The sequence below is a fragment of the Opisthocomus hoazin genome, chromosome Z (assembly GCF_030867145.1).
Source record: "Opisthocomus hoazin isolate bOpiHoa1 chromosome Z, bOpiHoa1.hap1, whole genome shotgun sequence".
In the NCBI taxonomy this organism is placed as follows: domain Eukaryota; kingdom Metazoa; phylum Chordata; class Aves; order Opisthocomiformes; family Opisthocomidae; genus Opisthocomus; species Opisthocomus hoazin.
In genome coordinates, this window is record NC_134454.1 from 56,040,189 (window position 1) to 56,064,979 (window position 24,791).

The following is a 24,791-nucleotide window of genomic DNA, read 5'->3' on the forward strand; positions in this document are numbered from 1 at the left end:
TGAATGAATAACCATGGTTGTCTATTCTTAATCGGGTCTCAGTAGGGATAGAAAATTTTGCAGTCTGATGACCGTGTATGGTCTTGTCTCTGCTTGAGTTTCTTTCCTCTTGGGAAGCAGGTGTGTAATGCCATTTTAGTGTGAGCACAGCATTATAGTAGCTAACGTTGTCTACCAAGAAAGATATTTTACACCTGTCTGGCGTTATAGTATTCTTAGCCTACAAGAATCAAGTAAGATTAAGTGTCCTGATTTCTCAAAGGTGTTGAACAACGTTTCTCTTACTGACTTTGTTAGGAGCTCCAGGTTCTTCTTGGAAGTTAGGCTCTGATACAACTAACAGGCTCGCACAGTACCTCCAATTCATTGTGCTGTCAATAAATGCCGCTCATCAAGGAAAAGTGTGTTTATAGCTGATGTCCAGACTTTCTCTTCACACCTTAAAACTGTCAGATTAAGCTTTTTTGTCATGCAGGAATCTTCCTGTTGTCTTTCTCTCTAGCTATAAATCTCTGGCTTCAGAGAAGCAATTCTCTGCCATGCCTAGAAGGACGCCTTTCCCTACTGTCATGATACGCAGCCCTGTAGTCTGCTTTTTCCTTGCTGCACTGCTCTTTCTCTCTAATTCTCCCTCATGCTGGGGTGAGACACAGCAGGCTGTTTCTGTAACCCTCCCTGTACTTTCAGTGCAGGCGTGCATTTCCAGAGTAGGTGTATCATTCCTCAGTTCCTGACTCTGCATTACTCTGAATCTGCAGTTTTCTTAAGACCAACAGTGAGTGACCTTCATGTGTGAGCTAAGATTTTTCTCAAGCAGTCTACTTCAGGAGCTCGAGGTGTGTCTCCTCTTTGCATCTAAAACTTAAAATCCAGTTTAAGTGCTAGATATAGAGAGTATTTTCAGATCTTTTCAGCCCTTCTGCCTTGTAGTGTAAATGACAGGACAAAAATAAAGGGAGAATCCATGTTAATTTTTGACCTAATTTCAACTATTTTAACAATGGATTGTAATGTAATGTGACTTTTTAGACTTCATACAACCAGAGACATCACATACCTTATACATCATGTACATTTAGCAGTTTGACACACAAAAACTTCCATTGCTTCTGAATATTTGTAGAATGCAAGCTTAATCTGCAATATCTACAGTAAATGGAACATTTGAACAAGGCCTCCCGGTTAAACCAAAAACATCTGAAAATAATAAAATGTAACAATGGCAGAGACATTTCCCAGTATAGAAATGATGTCATTTGAAACTGTAAGAAGTCTTATTTCCTGAGAAGCAAGTTTTTTTTTTTTTTTAAACCCAGTTTGATTGACAGTTGGAAATCAGTGTCACAAAATCAAGTCTTGATGCAATTTAGAATCTAATCTTGCATTCATTAGGTAAAGGATCCCTTTGGTTATTCAACTGCTGTATGCAAATGTGACAATTTAGGCAGGTATGTGAAAAAATGTTCCCTCTTCGTGTTAGAGTTAAGATATATAATGCGAAGTTCTTTACTAACAAAAATTTAGTTTCAACGCAATTACATAAATATTCACTGTTCTTGTGATTTTGTAGAACAGGAATTAATGTTTCTGTTTTCAGTCCGTTTTTGAGAGCTTTTTATTTGCTGCTTGCAAATCCAGACTGAGCTGTGCCAGTTTGTATCACTGCAGAGCACTAAGGCTCCCCAAGGCCATCAGGATGCTGCCAGAGGAATAATTTTCATGGCAAGCTGCAATGACCTTTTTATTGCCTTAAAGTGGGTGGTGTTGCTCCTGTGTAACCCTACATCTTGCCCATAGAAAAGTCATTTTGGTTGAGGCGGAAGAAGGGGCTGTAGTAAGTGATGTCTGTGACTTCTGACCGGTGCTGGAGTAATCATTCTCGTTCATAAACCAGTATAGGGAAGATGATTAATGCTGTTGTAACTCTGGGAGACATCAGGTTGCTCACCGATGGGCCAGCATCATGAGCAGAGTAAAGCTCTCTTCTTATCTCCTCTAGACAAGGTATCCAAAGCAGAGTTTGAGCGTGGCGCTAGGAACAACTTGAGTTCTTGGTTCTTTTCTGCCTAGAGAATCATTTCACTTCATTTCTATTAGCGTATCTTTGATGATGAAAACTGTTGTAATTTGATGGGTATCTTACACTATAAAACAATGTAGAAGTTGTTTAAACTACAGATCTTCACAGGATTTAAGCAGAAACCTTTCTGACCAAAGAACCTTCTTTTGTTTCGTTTTCTGAGACAGTAGCTTGTAAAGAAGTAGAGTAGTTTTCTTCTGGTGCAACTGTATTTCAGTAAATTTCCTAATTATTAATAAGACTATGCTCCAAAGGTGTATTTCTATTGCTTCATAGTGTTACATGTTTACAGTTCCCTTCTGTGTCTGTTGCCAGTCCTCTGCCTCAAGTTGCTCTGCCCATTATAGTCTAAATCAAATGTATAAAGTTTGAAGTTACAGTGAACTGAACCCAAAGCACATTACAGGCGTGTAATGCATGCCTGTTTTTAAATGTAGCACCATAATAAGCAATATTTTTTGAATGCTTTCAGCTATGGCTAAGTTATTAAAAATACAGCTGTGTGATGTTTTTCAGTTTGCCTCTCCTCACACTTTACCCTTCAAGACGAAAAAAAACAGATCTAGGAAAATGCATAGTGTGGATTAGGAGAGGAAGGGGTGGGGACTGCCCATAAAAGAAGTAGAAGAAACCTAACACAGAAACTTGTAACAAGTCCAGCTTTACTGAAATCTAGTGGAAAGATTTCTGTTCATTTCAGTTGGGTTAGCTAAGGCCTCCCATGGAGGTGAGAAAAAGCCCCTGAATGCATGCGATATGCTTTTGCTTCTACGTTGGTTTCTAGTAACATCCAAAAATACAGACATTGATTAAGGACGCTTACAGAGATGCTTTCTGAAGGAAGTGCTGGAGGGAAATATACCTCTCGCTAGACTTGTTTGCATGATTAAGCAAACCAGTTAATCCCTGAGTCTTTTCGGATGTGATAAGGGGAGACAGATCCTGATTACTTTTCCATTTTTCTTGAACTGTTTCAGCTGTATCTCATAAAAAAGCCTGCCCTTCTGTATACATTTCAGGTAAAACTGTGTAGCCAAACTGAAAAAGCTGTAGTAGTGCAAGTTCTTACAAGATACTTTTCTCGTCAAAACCATCAAGGAGCCAAGCCATCCTCATCAGCAGTGCTAATTCAAGTTGAAAAGCTGGAAACAAGAAGAGATGAAAGTTTCATAATGATCAAAGTGGTGTGAAGGATTAGTGTTTGACCCTTGAATTTTTTAGCTCTAAGTAAGGACTTACTTGATACTTTATAGTGATAGTGGTTTTTAATATTTACAGCAATGGCAGGAGATTTTGAACCATGCTACATTAATGAATTGTTAACCTGAAATTGCTTCCTAGCAGAAGGGGTAGAGACAAAAAAATTAATCGAAAGAAAAAGCACACACAGGCCTTTCTCATTAGTACACAGGCAATTAAAATTTCAAATTACTTCATACTTTGAGCAGGCTTCGGAGGTTCCTCTCTCTGTCTTTTCTCCTCCCGCCCTGGTATTGGTAGCAAGTTTCAAGTAATCTGCACTGTTTGTTGTCAGTCTAGTATTTAAAAATACTTGAAAAATACTTCCTTTGTAAGAGAATAGGAAATGTAAGTTAAAAATGATTTTTACACATTGTCAGTACTCTGAAACAGGATTCTGTTGTTAAACTGTTCAAGATTGTGGAGTGTGTTGGTAACATTAGTTACGTCATTCCTTGGGATGTTTTTAGTGGTTTTAGTATTTAATATATTTTTGATCTAATATAAATATATATTTATGCTTGTTTCTGTTTCTGCATACTTGTACATAAGTAATGACGTATTTTATGTCGCCACTATCACATAGAATGATCTAACTTACTCCTGTAGAGCCCTGTATGATGAAAAGGGTCATCATACAACACAACTGTTTAACTGTTGTTTTACCTTGAATGGGTGTATGCATGTTCTGTGTACACAGAGTTGAGAGAGAGTGAAAAGAGGGATATGAATATTCCTGTGTCTTTTGTAATACAGTACCAGGACTCAAGGGCTGAGTGAGAAGGAGAAGAGGAGAAGTATAGATATATTGTTCAATAAAACCTGAACAATTCTTCTCATGGAAGCTTAAGTTTGAAAACTGAGAAACGGAAAGATTTTTTTGTTTGCTTGTTTACTTTTCCCTTAAAGGGCATAGTCATTCACTGCAAACCTTGTATTTGTTTTGAGGAATCAAAAAGGAGTTTAATAAAACTGTGTAAATGCTGAGGCAGGAGGGTGAGTGTGGAGGACACAAAACTTTGTGTGGCTCTGTGGTTGAGGGTTAGACAGATGCCAGGTATTCAGAAATAACTTTCTGTTTTCTCCTCCTATCTTCTTTGCATGCCCTGAGATTTTTCCCTATGTCTGTTCTGCTACCAGCTCCCTGACAGATTTTGTGTTTGAGATCAGATTTTACAAAATGCAGGGGCTCTGAGCAGCTGGCAGATCTAGTCTTCCGAAGTATTGACTTTTGAGTATCTTTCCCACTTATTTTCTGGTGAGGGTGAAATGTGTAGTGTGCGTGTCCTTCCTGCTTTGCCATGACTCCATCGACTTTCCCTGTCCCCCTCACGGAGTCCCCTTCACAAGGCTGGCAGCATGCTGCCGTCATCGCTTGCTCTTCTGCTGACAGGGAGGTGAGAGTCTTCTGTCTCTGCAGATTCCCAGGATGCAGCTGAAGCCAAAGCAAATAGACTTTTTGGGCTCAGTCCTGCGCTACTAGGTCTGGCAGAAATCCCAGGGAAGCTTCTGGGAGGTTTGATTAAGAACAGAATTCAGGTTTACGACCACTGTTTGCCTTTAAGTACACATTGTCTGATTTTGCTACCTAAACCCTGTAACATTGAGCCAATCTGTAAGAACTGAAAGGGGAAGCTGAAAGATAGAGGCTAGAAGATGTTTCTGTTACTCAGCTTGGAACAGTCTAAGAGTAAGCTTCGTGTAACTGGCGAAGAGCAGATTTGACTTTAGAAGTAAAGTTTTCATGATTTTGATGGTGAAGTATGGCACGGCAATTATGTAGCAAAGAAAATGTTTAATTTTAAACTATTGTTCCATTTTAAGGGTTTAAAATTCTTTACATTTGATCTGGTTTAAATTTTCAGCCATGTCTGTCCTCATAATCATGAGTTGTGCAGTGTCTTAAAAGCTAAAGTTACTCTAATAAAATGATGTGGAAAAGAGTAATTCAGGTATTATCAGGGATAGCGTTTGGTGAAGCCAATCAACAGCACATTGTGTCCAGACTTGCAGAGTACAGGAGTCCCAAAAGTAAGCTAGTCTAGTCCACCTCAGAGTGATAGCTTGGTATATGAGAAAGAGCAGTAAGTTATTTCTTTATTGAGAGAATATATGAATCCTCTGAATTGGCTTCTGTCATACATTTTGATTGTTAAAAGGTACCTAACTTTACAGTGTCCCACTGAAAATATAGTATAAGCCAGAGAGGTAAATCTCTAAAGCTCGTTTGTTATGCTGAACAAAGAACAGAGATCTGAAGAAGAGGAAACTGTCCTCCTGCCTCTCCACAGAGACAACTCTAGTAAGTAGTAACTGGCTGGGTTGTTACTTTATTATCAACTCGGACAAAGTGTCAGGGCAGTGTAGACAGTCCTCTGGGGACATATTTCTTGCAAGCTAAATGTGATTTTTTTTTTTTTATTTTTATGTGTGAAACAGTTGGTTTTCCTACTTACATGAACAATTAACAACATTGAGTTCAGCTGCATGTCTGTGGTTTGAATAGCGTTTCTGATCTGCTCAGGCTTTTTGCATAGTTTTTTTCATTTACGCAGGAATAGGCTATGAAATATTTTCCCTCCTCTTTTTGTGAGTACAGATAAATTCTGAAGGCCTTCCTAAAATGGCTACTAAGAAGAATACAGTTAATGGGAGAGACTCCATAGCTGCAGCCATTCACTTTTACCCAACTTCAGCAGAAGCTCCATTGTGCGTTAGGGCACCTAACTTTGTTCTGACTCTGGGCTGTGGCCAGATGGGGGCTAACATGTAAACATAATTTCCTTTTATGTCTTCCTTCTTATTTTTCACCTCACACAGTAGTAAGGAGATTGCCAGAGGGCTGAAAAAAACATTAAACCACTTCTCCACCTACCACTAAAGTTTAAGGTACATTTAGCTGCTTTTAAGTGTGGCAGCTATAGAAAACTGTACATTCGCACCTTGAAATTGTCCTGACTGCTCTTTTGCACTCAGCTAATGGAAATATGTCCCAATGTACCATGGTGAGATGGGAGTTTCTGAGAATGACTATTCTCCATGGACCTGTTCTCCAAACCCTTCTCCATGTGGGTAGTCTTAACCAGTATCAAATGCCTCACTTTGTTTAGTGGGATTGGTTTCTGGCATGAGTAATGACACTGAACTCCAAAGCAGGGGAGTGAGGATGGCGGAGGAAGTCTACACTGTGCTCTTTGCCTGTTCTTCAGTGCTCTTAAAAGTTTATCAGGTCTGCAGGCTGAATCTTTACGTTTCCTCTTTGCTGACAGAGAATTCTATTCCTTTGGGGTTGAACTGCATAGCATGGATTTCCTGGGGTGGGGATACAGAAGCCAGTGGAAGATGTAATTGAATTTATGGTCCAGAAAAGTAGCAGATTTCCTTTACAGGTGTATAGCAAGGTATCAACTTCTTAATTGTTGGTTTATGAAGGAATTAAAGAGTATAATGTGCATTGTCCATCTTTCCAGGGTCTAAATTCTAATGAGTAACATCTTTTTCTTTTCATCGTATGGGCAAATGTTGTCTTGTCAATGAAATCTGAATACCAGGTTTTGTGCAGGCTATGGAGTTTCAACAGAGGTAAGGAGGGTCCTTTCTGTCATTGAAAATCAAACATCCTGCTGTCAGGCTGTAACAGAAAATCTTTCTGTGCTCCCCTGTTCCACCTACAAAGCTTTGCTGTAGTACAGCGTGCTCTCTCAGTGAGGGTTTAAACGGCCTTGGCTTCACTCTGGTCTTCTGGTGTTTGGTGGACTTACGTCTTACCCTTGACTGTATAGTGGAGAGGAAAAGCTCTGTCTTCCCTTCCATTCAAGTTTTTAGATTTGGGGCTTGGGGGATGGGTATTATTTGTTGTGCTGTAGTCCTAAAGGATCTTAGTTGTGGACCAGAATGCCAGTATGCTGGGAGTTCCTCTGACTCAAAGGAGAAACATAAGAGGAGAAAGCAGTAGGCAGCATGATACACAGAGTTACTTCACTGCTTGGAATTTTTGTAGATGTCTCAGCAAAGTAAAGATGTAAGAAGCTAATATTAGGACAGTAGGTACGAGCTGCTGAGTCTTGCAAAAAATTACACTTACAATTTTTTTTATCTCCATGTACAATTTGCACAGCGGTAATTCACCCTGTACTTTCTTGTAATAACTGATGTTTAATATTTAGTTGTGCGTCAGCTTGTGTGTTAAGTATTTGCTTGCAGAGGTATTTCATTAGAGTCCAACATCCAAACTCGGATGCAAACTTTATATAGTAGCAGGGCTTGTGGAAGTATAAGGAAGTACGTACATTTACAAGAAGCTCCAAACAAATCAAAATTGGAGTCCTGCTGGAACAAAGATTCAGGTATATCTATTTCCCAGCTTTTATTCTACACTTGAAATTTTGTAGCGGTGAATTTATGATACTGTAGTTGCACACGGCAACAGTTTCTTCCAAGAACTTTGTAAGTCTATGGAAATACTTTGCTTCTGAAAATGACTACACTAAATGACAGAAGCAAACTATTTCCATGTTTCTATTTTTCTGTGCTGTTTGTGTGTGTATATTTTTCTAAATGTTTTGTGCCTTAAAATATTAGAAACATTTTCTTCAATGTTCAGATTGATTACAGAAAATTGCATTTTATTTCAAAAATATTGTTGACTATCTGGTACTTTGCCATCCTTTCCCATGTGCTTTGGTTTGTAAGAAGGAATTATTTTTAGTTAAAACAAAAGAGTTTTAAGATCTGCGGATAATAGCAGACTAATACTTTATCGGCTTAAAGCTGACATAATATCAATTACATTAAAATGGGTGTACAAACCCTGGAGTGTTTTTTTTGGAGAAGAGCTGCTTTCACTGTTCCAACAAGAGGAAAATAAGAAAGTGCTTAGAATGGACATGACAGCCATACGGGTGGAAACTGGAATTTTGCTAAAAGCTACAAAGCCCACATAGACTGCTGTATGCTTTTGTTTCTTCTTTCATTTAGAGCTGCCCTCCACTCCCTTTTTGATTGCCATGTGTATATCAAGGTGCCTATTCAATTGCAGGAGTTTGTGTGATGGAAAGTATTGCATCACAGGGGCTGGCCAGAAATGGTCATGCGGGACCAGCAGAACAGTAGTAAAAATTCAGCCTGAAAGGGAAAGCTGTCAGGTGTAGAAAAATGTTCAAGGCTTCATGACATATTTAACGTAAATGTTCAAAACCTTTTTCAACTAAACTGCTCTTGTTCACTTTTGTATATCAGAATGAATTTTATAAAAATCATCACTCTGGACAATGACTAAAGAACCTTCTGGAGATGTGTGTCAACTTTGAGTTATCCACAATTTAAAATGTTTACAAGACTTTGGTGGTCATTGTTTACGGTAATCATAAACTTAATTGCATTAAATACTTAATTAAGGACTTGACACACACAGTGTCTTAAAAAAAAAAAAAGTCAAGGGAACAGGCTCAGACTTTACTGTTCAGGCTTTGGTTTATGTGAACTTCTTAGTCTAAATAGTTGTACTGCCCATAAACTATTTTTTCCAAGAGGAATTAATAGCTTTGCCAAGTCTCTTTCATTTTCCAAGAGGCTAGCTCTAATTTTCAGCCAACAATCTTTTTTCCGTAACTTGTTGGATGTCACCTTTGAAAAAAATGCTTTTTATTTATATCGAGCCTGAAGCAGTACAATTCATCTAGCTTCTTGTTACCTTTGAAACCTCCCTCATGGTGAACCCTCAGTGTTGGCAACTAAGCATTAATGCAAAAAGAATAACTTTCCATATTATGATGATTAAAATATTGGTGGAAGAACAATGTTAGATAATCCTTAACAAAACAAATAGATGTACGTTTGTAATATTTAAATATCTTTTTGCATACTGTGACTTAGGATCTGCAGATGTTGGAGTTGAACAAGAAGAATAATATTTGCGTATGCATACATTTCAGATTTGTGGTTTGAACTCAAGTACAACTATTAAGTATTACCCATCCTTTCATACTCAGATGAAAAGCTCATCAAGGGAAGCCCTGATCTCCTATTTTTTGGAAATGCAAGGTCTGGGCAATGCTGTCATTTATGCAGAATCAGTGGGAGAATGGGGTATGTCTTGCTCTTCCAATCCTGATGATGTTATGTCAGGAGTCACACATTGTGGGATTTCCCATTGCAGGAAGATGGATCTCAATTGTCTTCTAATTATCGAAACTAATTTTGATAGTAAATATTCTCACAAGTGACTAGCGATAGGACAAGAAGCAATGCCCTCAAGTTGCATCAGGGGCAGTTTAGCTTGGATGTTGGATATTGGGATTGGATATTGGATATTAGGAAAATTTTTTTTTGCTGAAATAATGGTCAGACATTGGAATAGGCTGCCCAGGAAAGAGGTTGAATCACCATGCCTGGAAGTGTTCAAAAAACGTGTAGATGTGGTACTTCAGGGTATGGTTTAGCAAGCATGGTGGTGTTGGGTTGATGGTTGGACTTGATCTTAGAGGTCTTTTGCAACCTATGATTCTGTGAGTCTATGAAAGATTTAGATGTCATGTTGCAACGGCGCACATTCATATACAGTTTCTTTGAAAAATCTCGTCAGTAATCAGGGAGCAGGTGCTGCAACAAGCAGTAAAAAGAAGTTTCAGGTTTCTGGAGACCTCTGGAATGTCAGTGGAAATTACGGGAAAATTTGCCACAGCATCCTATCAGAGGTGTAATGAAGACCGTTGCTTCTCCAGCATGTTTCCCGTTGGAGCATCTTCTAGCAAGGTGACTTTAACTTCAGGTTTTTGCCGATATAGGCTTAATATCTCTGCTCTAAAGGTTCCCTGATGCAGAATCCAGTCTTTTGGACTTTCACCCACTGTGCTGATTTTTGTTTTGGAAGGGCGTAAAGTTCCTGGTAATCCTAACAGCAGGTACTACTTTCCAACATTCAGGTCGCATGTATTAGGTTGTTTATCTAATAGTGCTGACGTATGAAATGGATTTTTGAGGTATCATTAGTAATAATAATAAGCTGCTTGCTATACTTGAGCCTGCAAGTGAGGTGGTAGAAGTTGAAATGACTTAGAAGTTGAAATGACTTATTTTCTCATCCCATCATTAATATTTGCTAACTCATGGGAGAGAGGTTCTGTAAAAAGTCCTTAGAAAAGGCGTATTTTCTTCGTAAGGAAGTGAAACAGATTTATCAAGTATTAGGTTTTGTTCTTTACTTGAATGGGGTGGGAGGGCCTATCTCAGACCTCCCCTTTAACTCACTCCTCATGTGATTCATACTGATCAACATGTTGAATGTTTTCAGTATTTTATTTTTAGTCATAGAAGTATCAGTATTCCAAATAGCTTATAGTTAGAAATGCTTACTTCCAGACACAGTTCTATGGAGTTTTGTTTAAATAAAAATGATGGAATACACTTCACAGTTCCTTCCTGCTAATCTTTCTAGCACTCTCAGACATGAAATAGAGGATTTGTGAGAATATGCTGCTCCAGCACTGCAATCTGTGTCTTTTTACCTTTCTGGAGCTTTTATGTAGGCTTTCTGTAGGTGCAGAAGGCTGCCACTGCACCACAAATAGTAATGTTGGGCTTTACACAGAAACAGTATTGTGGTGTTGGGAGACTTCAGTTAATATTGCGGTCTGTGCTTTCCCATGAAAGGAAACTTCAAGTTTTCAGATTCTTCCAGATAACTTGCAGTGGGCATTCCAGTATCTCTAGGTGCATTTTTACTTTTTCTTTGTCTCACTTTTTCTCTTAATAGTTACCTGACAAGAGGTAAAATTTGCATGAGCAGGAGCAGTTAGTTAGCATGGTGCGAAACTGTGGAGGCTAAGACTGTGACAAAATTCAGAGAGTAGCTGGATCCTTGTATGCGTACCAGACTATTTGAGTGCTTTGTCCTGAATGACAATGAATGGTGGTTGGGATGTTAAACAGTGTGTTTTGGGTTTTGAGACAGTGGGTGTTGGAGACCAGGAGGAAACTTAATGTGTCAGACAGATTATCGCATGTCTACTCACAGCAGGCTTTTTACACCTTCATCTGGATCATCTGGTTTTTGCCAGAGGTACAGGAAGAAAAACAAAATAGATGGATCTTGGACCATGCCCAACACTAGAATTCTTATGTTAAGAATCCTTGTGGCAGGCTCCTTATCAAATAGCCTTTTTTTAAAGGACAGGTAGAATTAGAGGTTTTTTTTTTTAAAAAAAGGACTTAATGAAAAAGATCCCATTAACCCTGATAGCTGGATAGTCCCATTTGTGAATACAGGATGCACCCTTCTATGAAAGAATAGAAATGCTGTAGCAGAGTTAAATTTAGAAGTCCAGTATGCTGTTTCCATTTTTTTTATGTTGATGCCAAGAAAAAGGTACTTCTTATTAGATTTAATTGTATTAACAATCTGAGTTGTTGATAAAGGTTGTGATTGTTCAAATCATGGTGCATATTGAATATAATTTTCTGAGGTTAAAAAAATTGCGTAACACGTATGCGCTGAAAATCACTTTCTTTCACCGAAGCAGTTCCCTTTTCTAAGCAACAAATGATTTATACCATATGTTGTAACATATGTTCTTTCTGGCAAAATTATTGCGGCAGCAATGCTGTGAAAGGAGCAAATGAAGAAACACCTAACAATAAGACAAGAAAACCAATATGGAAAAGATGATTGTTTCATAAACTCAGGGTTTTTAAGGTCAGATGAGTCATTACGATAATATAATCTGACTGACTGTATAAAACAGAACATAGAATCTCACATGGCAATTTCTGAGTCAAGTCCACAGCTTCATTTGAAAGTACACAATATCTTCAGAATGGCATCTAGTTTTAGTATGTTTGCTTCCCCAAGTAAAAATATACTAAGTGACTAGAGACCTTTATGTAAACAGCTGTACTTTACTGTTAGCCTTAACATGCCTGCCTTCACTTCATGTTGTAAATTTGTACGTTTTCCTTTTAGGAGAGAATACCAGCCACTACTCAGACTCCTTGCCTTTGGACTTCATTTTGGATAAATTGAATGGATAAAGATTTTTAAAATGGATGCATTTGTTATAGATAATATTTTTAATTACAAGATTATTTTACAACATTACTGTTACTATAAAGCATATTTGTGACATCTTAAATTATTCTTCTGACTCTTTGCATAATTTTTTCGTGTTTTCCAGCACCCTGTTTGAAGTGCAGTTGCTACAGCTGTGCAAAGCACCATTTTTGCTGGGTGCAGATAGCAGGTTACTTCCCTGTTGCTATCTAGAAATGGTCTGCTGCTAGGTTTCTGCTTCTGGAGCCCAAGGTTGTATAAGCCACACATTCTCTTAGGAGCTCAGGAGATGTTGCTTATGTGTCATTATTCTGAAGTATCATTTAGGATCTCAGCATTTTGGGTTGAATATATTTTTGTTTGTAAATCTAACTGAAGGTTTAATAATTTATTTTTTTTGTTCTACTGTTTAAGTGGTGGCAGTCAGATTTTTAGATGCCCTCTTGCAGACTTAAGCTGATGGAAGTTGGCTTGGTTGTAGAACCTGAACATTATGATTTATGCGTTCTCTGCTTATGAAGGCATGGGTAGGCACGTATATATAGGTTTCCAGAGCATATGTTGCTTATTAAATAGCATATATTAAGCAATGGTTGTGCTGGTGTCACTCCTTCTTCTATCTGACTGATTCATATTCTCTTGCAGAAACACTCTTTGTAGTCTGGTTATATTCTCTAATCTTTCTTTCAAACACACCCTCCAAACTGAAATTCTGTTACTAGGGTTGACGGAGTGTACACATGATCATCTTATGTCTTACAGGAAGGTAATGGGACTTGAATACAATTCACAACTCAAGTGTAAGTTCCAAGTTTAATCTTGTCTGATTGAATTCTGAACTTCTTAACATGGAAGATCTTTGGCCAGAATATTCCTGTGAATCTCCAACCATTAAACAGAAAAATGCTTAATTCGTATTTCTACTCCTACTGTAATTGCATCATGTTGTCCAAAGATTGGCCCTATAAAAGTGTGCCTCAGGGAACAGATGCTATAAAAACACAATACTCTCCAGCAGAAGTACTTATTTTCTGAATGGGAATTACAAAGTGAGCTGGGGTGTCAAGGTTATCAGTCCTGGATGCAAGCTTTGGAAATTTTAGAGGTGCATAATAATGCTAGAGATGCGTTACTTGCTTTCACTGTAGAGGGCATTCCCCTGGTAAGAACCGGGCTGCATTTAAGTGCATGGAGTAAGAAATGCATGACCAGCCATCAATGCTCAAGTTCTGCAGAGGAACTACACATTGAGTAGCCCACCAGGAGTAGATCCATGCTACCTGGGCCGATGCAGCATATGACTTTAGAAGCAGGACAGGATTTGGTATTCAAGAGGATATGTGGGATTCGAGTAGGACAGGATTTGTTTGACAAGAAGCTCAATGCAACCCGGCAATGTATGCTCGCAGCCTGGAAAGGCAACCGCAATCTTGGCTGCATTAAGAGAAGCATGGCCAGCAGGTCGAGGGAGGTGATTCTGCCCCTCTGCTCTGGTCTGGTGAGACCCCACCTGGAGTCCTGCATCCAGCTCTGGAGCCCTCAGCACAGGAAAGACATGGAGCTGTTTGAGCAGGTCCAGAGGAGGGCCACAAAAATGATCAGAGAGCTGGAGCACCTCTCCTATGAGGAAAGGCTGAGAGAGTTGGGGCTGTTCAGCCTGGAGAAGAGAAGGCTGCGGACAGACCTTAGAGCAGCCTTCCAGTACCTGAAGGGGCCTATGAGAAAGCTGGAGAGTAGCTTTTTACGAGGGCGGGTAGTGATAGGACAAGGGGGAATGACTTTAAACTGAAAGAGGGTAGATTTAGATTGGATAGAAGAAAGAAATTGTTTACTATGAGGGTGGTGAGACACTGGAACAGGTTGCTCAGAGAAGCTGTGGATGCCCCCTCCCTGGCAGTGTTCAAGGCCAGGCTGGATGGAGCTCTGAGCAACCTGGTCTAGTGGAAGGTATCTCTAACCATGACAGGGGGGTTGGAACCAGATGATCTTTAAAGGCCCCTTCCAACCCAAACCAGTCTATGGTTCCGTGATTGTATGATTCCCATACAGATCTGTGTGGATCCAGGGATTGTGCTCCTTCCACTACTGGAAATCTTACTGCCTTCTTGTAGTATTTATATTTTGTAATGGGCGTCTCAGTGTTGCTACTGGCTCATAAATGGTCTTTGCAGGTTTACCCATACACATCTTTTTTGTCTTTTTCAGCTTCACATTTTGGAGAATCACATTTGTGAGGAGTCTAATAGAATCTTAATTTTCATGAAGGACTCAATCTTTATTGATCTAACTGCAATCATCACTTGGGCAAAAATCCTGCAACGTTCAGGTTACAGTCAAAAATCAGGTCGCAATACATAGAGTAGCACAGACTTTCCCAGAAACTGCCTATTATTTGTGCTTCCGTCATTAATGAGAAAGTGGAATGCGTGGAGTCTTTTTAATCATTTGTATTGCTATCATATTAGCAGTGTAGATAACTTAGTTGACAGAATTGGTGTCTGCTCATCAGTAGTAAAAGCTTTTCCCATGCCTATGAAGCTCATTACTTTTGTTATGTGACATAGAGAATGCTTTTACAGATAATACTAGGCAATAAATTATAAAACAGCTATTTGCTAAAGAGCGCAATACTGTTTTTTTCAGGAATGAAATAATGTTGTCATTGAATGCAATAGCCAAACTGCCATTTGTTTTCAGTGGAGTCAGGATTTAATTCCATTTCTTTGAATTCTTAAATTCGGAATAGTTCTGTTTTTCTTCTGACAGCAGGCAGACCACTGCTGATGATTTGCAGGTTAAATGCAGTCTGTCACATACTCCCCTCAATCTTTGTGATACCTGAATAAACATTATATGAAAGAAGTATACAGTCATAATCTGTGATAGTCTTTTCCTTACCCCTTTACTAAAATCCAGACAAGATTACAGTGAGTTACTGGAATTTAAATATTTGATGGTGGAGTTTGTGTTTCGAAAGCCTGTCATTCCCATATGAGGCTTTAGCTTGACGAGATCACTGTCTTCTGCTATCAGGCATCAGGATCTGTGTTTTATCTGTGTTGGCCAGGGCCTTGGATGTGGTTAAACAGAGACCACTGTGAAGCTGCTTGTCTTCTAGTATGTTGGATGAAAGATCACGGAAACCAGTTTCTAAAGGACAGGATTTTCTTATAGTACTGTACATATTTTACTAGAGCTACTGTCAATGTGGCTTGATGGACACAGGGGAAGTTCAAAGCTGTAACTGAAGATTATTTTCTAATGAAAACCAAGAAAGATTAAAATTCACAGTCCTTACTCCTTACTGAGTATTCAAGATCTTTTAATCTCCTTCTATTGTTAGGCATTTTTGTTGTGGATACTTATGTGCTTGCTTAACTTTATTTAAAGCAAACAGCCCAGTGGAAATTAACTGTCAATGTGCATAAATAACTGCGTGCAAAAGTCTTTCCCAGACTGATACCCGAATGAACCTTAACAAAGACACGGAGCAGAATGTTTATTTGTGTTTTTACTTTAAAAGCCTGATGTCTTAGTGCAAAGAAAACTTTACATGAGGTCTCACGGGAAGACCATTTTCTCCCTTTCCAAACATGTCAAAGCTCTTACTGCTGTTCTTCAGGGTGGAAGTATCAAATTCTAGAAGGCATTGATCGTCCCGTTTGTAGCTTAGTTGTGAGACCAACTGTCCACTAATGAAAGTTGGCGGAAGACAGTGTGTGACCCACATACCAGTACTGGAGTCTGTTTTCAGTAGGAAAAAAAGGAGAATAGGACAGGAGAGCAGGGCAAACAGCCATAACCCTGCTGTTACGCCTTCTTTCACGTGTCTGAATCTGAGTGGAAGTTTTGCGTTTTCTTCTTTTTTTTCCCCCTCTTGAAGTTTCCATAAGGATATGAAATCTGGCTTAGAGCAACCATCTGTTTCTCATTTGTTCCTAGAGAATTTCAGTTAATTGTTGTTCCCAGTTTCTGTTGCCTCATGAGGTCAAAAAGTCTTTCTTCTTATACAGGTTGAACCTTAATGAGTTAACTATTTACAGGAATGGATTAGGAGTACTTTTTTCCATAATTTGTATGCTATACTCAGTGTACTTAGCATAGCTTGACTTGGTTGTATTATCTCATGTCATTCCTCTGAAAATAAATGGTAGTTTACTAGTTAGTCCTCTGTAGGTAGCATTATTTTGCACTAAGTATTCCATCAGGAATGTTGATTCTGTGACGGTTGCTGGCATGGACCTTTAATGTGGAGTAAACAAACGCGTGACTGCTGTGGTCTGGAGTTCTCTCCCATAAATTGTCAGGAAGTAACTTAGGAACAAGAAAACCAGTTCCCAGTCCTTCTTAGCTTAATCTGATCTAATCTTTTGCTTGTTTGCTTGTTTGTTTGTTTGTAAAACTGTCACTTCTTATGGATTTTACTGGATACATTGTCAATGCACAGATCAGTTTTGGGTCTAGCTGCCCTGCATTACTTGCATCTATCAGAAAGAAATAATCTGAAAGATAGGATAACCTTGTGAAAACCATTACCTGCAGTGGAAGGTGTCGTGCAACTTCTGTAACGAGTAACATAACTTAAATTTTCAGGTCCTCTTGGAATTTTCTTAATATAGATCTCTGCTGGATTAAAAATTGCTTCTTTCTATAGTTACTCGCACACCATCGTGTGTAATACAGTGATCTTTCCTTTTTTTCCAGATTACAGAACAGGCCCATGTTTCACACAAGTTAACAACCAGATGTGTCAGGGCCAGCTAACGGGAATTGTTTGCACAAAAACCCTCTGTTGTGCAACCATTGGGCGTGCGTGGGGTCACCCCTGTGAAATGTGCCCTGCTCAGCCTCAGCCATGCCGTCGTGGCTTCATCCCTAATATTCACACTGGAGCATGTCAAGGTAAGCCTTCTAGTTTAAATTGTGCATGACTGTTGTGTTGCTGACAGGCATTTTGAAAACCTTTTGTCAGCTTAAAACAACATCACTGTTTTCTTTCTGTGTGTTCTGTATCTTACTTTTGATAAAATTTGGATATGCTTTGCTGCTCCCAGATTTTAGCTAGTATACATACAGAACAAACCTCAAGTGCCTGTTGAAAAAGAGTGCCAGCCAAGGAGTCATAAATAAAGAGCATGGAAAGGTCAGAATGTCTGTTGAGCATAGACATCAGATCCTGCAGTAAAGCACCAATCAGGCAACTGGCTTATGTTGCTGTAACCCTTAACTAGTACATACTTCATTTGTTCTACTGAAAAATTCAGTATTTCTTGCTATGGAGTAGTTTTCTTTCTGAAATGGTTGGGAGTTTATATAAAGACTTTTATTTTTTTTTTAATCCCATCATTTAGATAAAGCACATGATGAACCTTCTGGGTGCTCTGTTTGAATTATTTGTACAGGGCTAGAAAAATGCAAGAGTAAGGAAGGACTGCAGTCTGCTATGTTTAGATTCATAAAGTGTTTGAGAAATGGGAAAACCTTCTTGCCTTATCTGATCTCCCTTTCTCTGACGTTAAGAGACTTGCTTCTCCTCCTTTCTGATGTTACTGCACTCCACTTATCCTGAAAGACAGGTATCTGTTCTGCTGTATCTGCTTGGCTAAATTTTAGAACAAACTGTGTAAAGAGTGCAGTAACAGAGGATATTAGAACTCCCAAAGGAGAATGTACTGCGTTTCTGGTACAGACTGTTTAGTTTATAGGCTGTGTTGTCTTAGAACCTTCCCAAGAAGCAGTGGAAACCAAGTAGGTGCTGCAGTCAGACCCTGTGCCGCTGTCTGCCCCATGAAGGAATAAGGTTCAGAGTCCGAGGTACAACAGTCTGTTGCTGTGGTGGTGAGTGCACACACTCCACCTTGTTTGAGCAAGAGGACATCTAGCACCTGTCTATTTTGTCATGTCATCTTGGCAGTGGCTTTCAATTGTGTGTTGACCAACATGAAGGTTGTTCTGATGCTGTTGGCCAGACGTCCAAGTTGGATGAGGGTATCTCCAGTGATTAATATGAGTCTTAATGTTGCTGTCTGGAATAAACCAGTCAGCCACCCGTCCTGTCATTGATTTCAGCCTTTGACCCACACTCACTTTTCCCCAAGTGTGTGTTTCTCTGTTTAGCCGGTAGTGATGCCCAGTTAAGGGGAGCAACATATGGGGCATCCATTTCCTAGGGCAAAATAGAATGGTACCTGGGGTGCAGGCAGCTGGCTGATAGGCCTTTTCCCAGGTTTTATTTTTCCACCAATTAAAGTTAGGAGGGCATTTTGGTCACTACACAGCCATACCGTACCCAGGGGTATCCGTACCCCTGTTGAAGCATTCTTTTCCCACATGAATAAAGCTTGATCTGTAGTATGAGACCAGAGGGCCCACTTCTCTTGAGGTGGGTCGATGAGTTTAAACTCCTGGACCTTAGAGTAATTCACTGAGTGGGCCCATTTAGTTAGATTTTGTTCCTCCTAAGTAAATGTACCAGGAAACATCTTGTACTTGAAACCAAGGAATTTGAAACGAGTGTGGGCGTTGCTGTTTTACCACTTCTAAACTGAACCAATCAATGTCTCACAGAGCAGCATTGCATGTTTCGCCTCGGTCTCTCATATCACGATCATAGAATCATAGAATGCTTTGGGTTGGAAGGGATGTTTAGCGGTCGCCTAGCCCAACCCCCCTGCAGTGAGCAGGGATATCTTCAACTAGACCAGGTTGCTCAGAACCCCGTCCAACCTGGCCTTGAATGTTTCCAAAGATGGGGCCTCCACTACTTTTCTGGGCAATCTGTTCCAGTGTTTCACCACCCTTATTGTAAAAAATTTCTTCCTTATATCTAGTCTAAATCTACCCTCTCTTACTTTAAAGCCATTGCTCCTTGTCCTATTGCAATGATCCCTGCTGAAAATATTTTCCCCATCTTTCCGATAGGCCCCTTCAGATACTGAAAGGCTGCTATAAGGTCTCCTCGCAGCCTTTTCTTCTCCAGGCTGAACAGCCCCAACTCTCTCAGCCTTTCCTCATAGGAGAGGTGCTCCATCCCTCAGATCATCTTTGTGGCCCTCCTCTGGACCTGCTCAAACAGCTCTATGTCCTTCTTGTGCTGAAGGCTCCAGAGCTGGATGCAGGACTCCAGGTGAGCTCTCACCAGATGGAGTAAAGGGGCAGAATCACCTCCCTCGACCTGCTGGCCATGCTTCTCTTAATGCAACCCAGGATATGGTTGGCCACCTGGGCTGCGAGCACACATTGGTGGCTCATGTCCAGCTTTTCATCTGCCAGTACCCCCAAGTCCTTCTCAGCAGGGCTGCTCTCAACAATCTTGCCTTGTATAGGAAACAGAGATATTAGGCTTTGATGCATTAAAGTGGGTTAAATTAAATGTACTGCTTGGGCTGGTCCAATCCCAGTCGCAAGTGTAGGGGGTGGTGGTGGTGGCCCAGCCATCTACTTCCGGGCAGCTTTCGATGTCATTTAGGCTCAAGCGTATGGGGCCTGAAGGTAGAGTAGCTAGAGTTATAGAACACACCTGGACACCTTCAGGGGTGTTGAGGGGAATTGCTGTTTTGGATATGTTTGCTATCAATTCTGATATGTCAATGCCTGAGCCATAAATGTGTAAAGGTGAGCTCTCGGCTGACATCAGAGTGGCAGTACAGGCAGAAAACAGACCATCGTTAACACCTACATCTTGTGCAAAATCCACTACCATTTTTGCAAGAATGCATTACTTTAAAGCCCTCCCTGAGCAGAAGCATCTGTCTGTGGTGATGTGCTAATGGCCATCAGGAAAAAGAGGCCAAGCCACTTCATATTGATGTGGTTCAGGCACCCATGATGCCACTCAAAATGCAACTGATTGGCCACGTGCTACCAGCAGCAACCCTTCCAGAACAAAGCTGATCTAGCCTCCCACTGGACATAGTGTCATCTGCTGCCTCAATCTTAGATGTATGGTGCTGCATGCCAAGCAGCTGCACCAAAAATTCAAAAAGCCTACATGAACCTGTACTGATCCGGTCACTAGGGGCAAACCTCTCCACTCCCTCCAGTAAGTCAATTAACATCACACAGTATTCCTGCTGTGCTGGCAATGGGCCCTCAGCAGAATACAAGGACCGTGTACCATACAAGTGAACCAGATTATGCCGTCCTGACTCATGGCTTGATCGATGACATTCCTGCAGAACAGAAAAGAAAACAATCTCGGTGGTGAAAGGCCGAACGATTTCCCCTAGATCCACTTGTGGGGAGTTTTGAGGGTCTTGCTGTCGGGAGTCTGAATGCTCCAGATGTTATTATACATGCTCAAAAGGCCCCACAGTGGGGTGGTTAAAAGATACTGCTTGCTGAATCTGCAGGTCTCAAGGCACTCCCAGGGCAGTTGACGGGTTTGACAAGGGCAGTCCAGGCAAAAGAGCCTTGCCAGTCGGCTGACCATGTGTGCCTCAGTGGAAATGTATTTTGGCCAGGGCTGTCTGCAAGCAGCTAACCCAGTCAGGCTTGTGGAGCTATAGTGCTTGCTTTAGGTCAGGAACAAAAGCAACTTCAGCTCGGCGATGTCTCTTCATCAGGAAGCTGCAACGTGACCCAGGCAGTGGGCACGCTGAGAGGTTGGCTTCCCACTCCCTGAACGTGAACACGTGCGGGGGGAGACATACCCAGGGGTGCCATTAAGGCAGAGAGAAAATAAGAAATTTGGGCCTCAGTGTCAATCAGACATCTTACACGGAACCTACTAGGGTCCAGGCTGATAATGACCTGTGGACCCCCCCCTTGGTGTCCCACTCGAGAAGTTTAAGCTGCCGTACCTGGGACACCAGCCAGGGTACGGGCACTCATGGTTTCCTGCCAGTGGGGCGGCCGCATGTCGAGCAGCGTCCGGAGCCTCTCTGACGTCTTCGTAAAACGGGTCGGTGGACGGGCTGTCTGCATCCTGCCGCGGACGTGATGCGGGCCAGCTTGGTGGGCAGCTTGGAACATGGCCCCCGAAACTGCTAGTGGGCTTCTTACGCATGAATTCTTGTGACAAACCTAGGTCTGAACCTTCCCTCCATGGCCTGGTTCTGAGGTCTTTCTCGTGTCTTGTCCCACTTGAGGGTTCAGATTTCTGTCAGGTAGTTCAGAAGAAGGGCTTCGATGCTTGCTCCCATACACTGTCGGTGCATGGGCTGGGTGAGCAATGGCGAGGTGCGTGGAAAGCTGGCTTGACAGCGGTCAGCAACCGAAGCCCAGCTGGAGGCTGGTGATGAGTGCTGAACCCTGGGGGTCGATACTGGGTCCAGTCCTGTTTAGCATCTTCACGGAGCTGTATGATGCGGCAGAGCATACCCTCAGCAAGTTTGCAGGTGACACCAAACTGGAAGGAGTGGTGGGTACGCTGGAGCACCATGCTGTCATCGAGAAGGACCTCAGCAGGCTGGAGAAATGGGTTGACAGGAGCCTCGTGAAGTACGAGAAGTGTAAACTCCTGCACTTGGGGAGGAACAGCCCCTGGCGCCAGTATTGCTGGGTGCTGTTGATCTTGAACGCAATGTTGCAGTAAAGGACCTGGAGGTCCTGGTGGACACCAAGTTGAACATGAGGCGGCAATGTGCCCCTACAGCAAAGAAAGCTAATGGCGTCCTGCGCTGTGGAAGAAAAAGTATTGTCAGCAGGTCAAGGGTGGTGATTCTTACCCTCTCCTCAGCACTGATGAGGCCGCACTTGGGAGTGTTGTGTTGAGTTCTGGACTCCCCAGAACAAGAAAGAGATGGAGCTACTGAAGAGGGTCCAACAAAAGGTCACGAAGATGGTGAAGGGACTGAAGCATCTCTGCTCTGAGGGAGGGCTGAATGAGCTGGGACTCTTCAGGCTGGAGGAGAGAACAGTCAAGGGGGATCTCATCAGTGTGTACAAATTCCTGAAGGGAGGGTGCAAAGAGGACAGAGGCAAGCTGTTTGTGTGTGGTGCCCAGTGACAAGACAAGAGGCAATGTGCGCAGACTGATACACAGGAAAATACTCCTCAACATCAGGAAACATTTTCTTACTGTGAGGGTGGCCGAGCACTGGCACAGGTTGCCCGGAGAGGTTGTGCAGTCTCCATTCTTGGAGACATTCAGAAGCCATCTGGACATGATCCTTGGCAAGCTGCTGTAGGTGTCCCTGCTGGAGCAGGGTGGTTGAACCAGAAGAGCTCCAGAAGTCCCTTCCAACCAGTCTGTGATTCTGTGACAAACATCCTTATTCGGGCTGCTTCGGTTGCTCATGATGTTATAAAAGATTTCAGGGAAGTTACTCTTTTACTGCTTCAAAAGAGACGAGGTATGGCCCTCCTTTTCTCCCTTTTATTTTGCTGTTCCTTCTCTTTCAGCCCTCTCCTGGGCCCCTTGTATTGCAGCATTACTCTTAGTGTTGCTTTCCGCTGCCCAGCTTCATAGTTCAGTAGCTTACAACTGCACAAATCTAACAAAGTCAGTTGTTTGCATGGATTACTACTTCGAGTCTCCTCCATAAGAGTTCTTGGTAAGAGTCTTCTATGAACTTGAGTTGAAAAATTGAGAGAAAATCAAGATGTTGTAAGTTTTTTAATTCTTAGAAATTAAAACTTGATGGAACATCTTTTTGGATTTTTCATTCAGTTGTCATTCATGCAGTGGTATGGTTTACGTGAAACTACAACTGAAGCTGTTAGTTCAATTTTACTTCTGTGGGACTCCTCACAGCATTATCTTAGCAAAGGTATCTTTTATTTAAAATACTTAAACTAGTTTTAAGCAACAATAAAAGATTTTGAATATTTACTTTCCTGTTTTTCTCTGCTTACACTGCTTAAAGCATCCAAATGATACTAAGCAGAAATACTTGATTGTGCTTTTCCTTATATGTCAGAAATAGGCCTCTGTCTGCATATAACAGCTTGTATTTTACTGTTCATCTTGAAGTGATTAGTATGTTTTAGGCATTCTTTTCATAACAATGTCGTAAACAGAAAACCGTACTGAAGGCATCCACAGAGATTACAATCTCTAAGTAAAACTCCGTTGTATGACAAAGGTGGTGGTGAGATGCAATGAATTCTTGAAAGTTCTCTGCCAAAGTGATGCTGGTGTAATTTCTGGGACTGCATTCAAATTGTGTGAGAGATCAGTAGTGCTCTTTAGCACCTGTGCCCACAGTACCGTGTTTCCTTTCTCTGCCAGCTTATTCTGTGTGGCAAATATATTTAAGTTACGCAGTTAACATTATTGCTGAATTCTACTGGGAAACATAGTGGTAGTCTACTTTGTGTGATGGATGAACAAAGGAATTTTAAACAGCCATCATTTTCGCTACATTTTTGGCTTATTAGTACTGTATAAGGGAGATCTGATTGTATTTATGTCAGCAGGAGTCCTTTTTAAGCTCTGAGTACTGTTAGTTCCTTCTGATCTAAGCTCTGTGGTGGTTGCAGGTTGATGGCGTGTTGTCTGCTCTGTTACGAATTATGACTCCACTCTGCTGGAGGAAGGGACTGAACTGAGCACTTGACACTGTGGAGACACTGTTTACCTTTCAAACTCCGTACAAGGGTAGATAGTCTGTACAAATAAGATGCAGGATTTTGCTGCGGCTAGGTATGAAAATTTTAGAAAAAAGTGATACAGCGGTGTTGTTCACAGGGGGTCAAAAAAACCTCCAGCAGTCAGTTAAAGTGGAAACTCTAGGCAGGAGCTGATTGTTAGGCTGAACAGACAGACTGGGGCTGAGGTACTTGCTACTACAGTGCAATACTGCAAGGAAATATAATCAACTCTTACCATTTCTGTGCCAAACTCGTCCTGGCAGAGAAAGGTGAATGGAGAGTTTCATTCAAATAGGAGGAGTGGAGGGGGGTAGGTCTGCTAGTTGTGCATGGACAGAAGCTGCAATAACAATGGCAAGTGCGAGTGCACAGAGGTAGACTGTGAAGAAGAGAAAGAGGTCAAGATGGAGCTCTGGGGGGTGCTACAAAAATTTTAACGAGAGGAGTATTGGCAATTCAGGAAACAGTTGTTCTCCAAATGTGGTAACTTGTATCTGAGGAGACTTCATTTCGTGAAATAAAACGTCAGATGAGACTGACATGAAATATTTTCTCTGAGGTTTTTGAAACTAATACAGGGATCTGGCTAATACTTTTCAGTGCTTTTCTTTCTGCTGATGACAGCAGATTTACAGAGACTTTTGTTAAAGGAACACGTTTGGTGTTCAGTAAAACTATATCTTTGTCATGTATGGATTAGACTAGACTTACTCAGTCCCTAGTCTGAATGCTTGGCATTTTTGAAGTGAATGCTTGCATCAGTCGGTGGCCTAGTTTGGGAATTGGTATGAACCAGTCGATATCAGTAGAAACTGCAATCCTTACTATTGGAATCAGGTCATAATTTCAATATGCACTGTCAGAGTGTGACAGGATTTAACTGCTGAGTAT

At 41.1% G+C, this 24,791-nt stretch overlaps 1 protein-coding gene across 3 annotated transcripts in view; it reads left to right on the top strand.

The window, feature by feature from the left end:
• FBN2 (fibrillin 2) overlaps positions 1-24,791 on the top strand; it is a 181,082-nt gene that overhangs the window by 20,975 nt on the left and 135,316 nt on the right. For all 3 annotated transcript variants that reach the window (XM_075447028.1, XM_075447029.1, XM_075447027.1), the window contains exon 6: positions 17,070-17,267. In XM_075447028.1, coding sequence (XP_075303143.1) covers positions 17,070-17,267 — 198 coding nt within the window. The remainder of the gene's footprint in view (positions 1-17,069; positions 17,268-24,791) is intronic.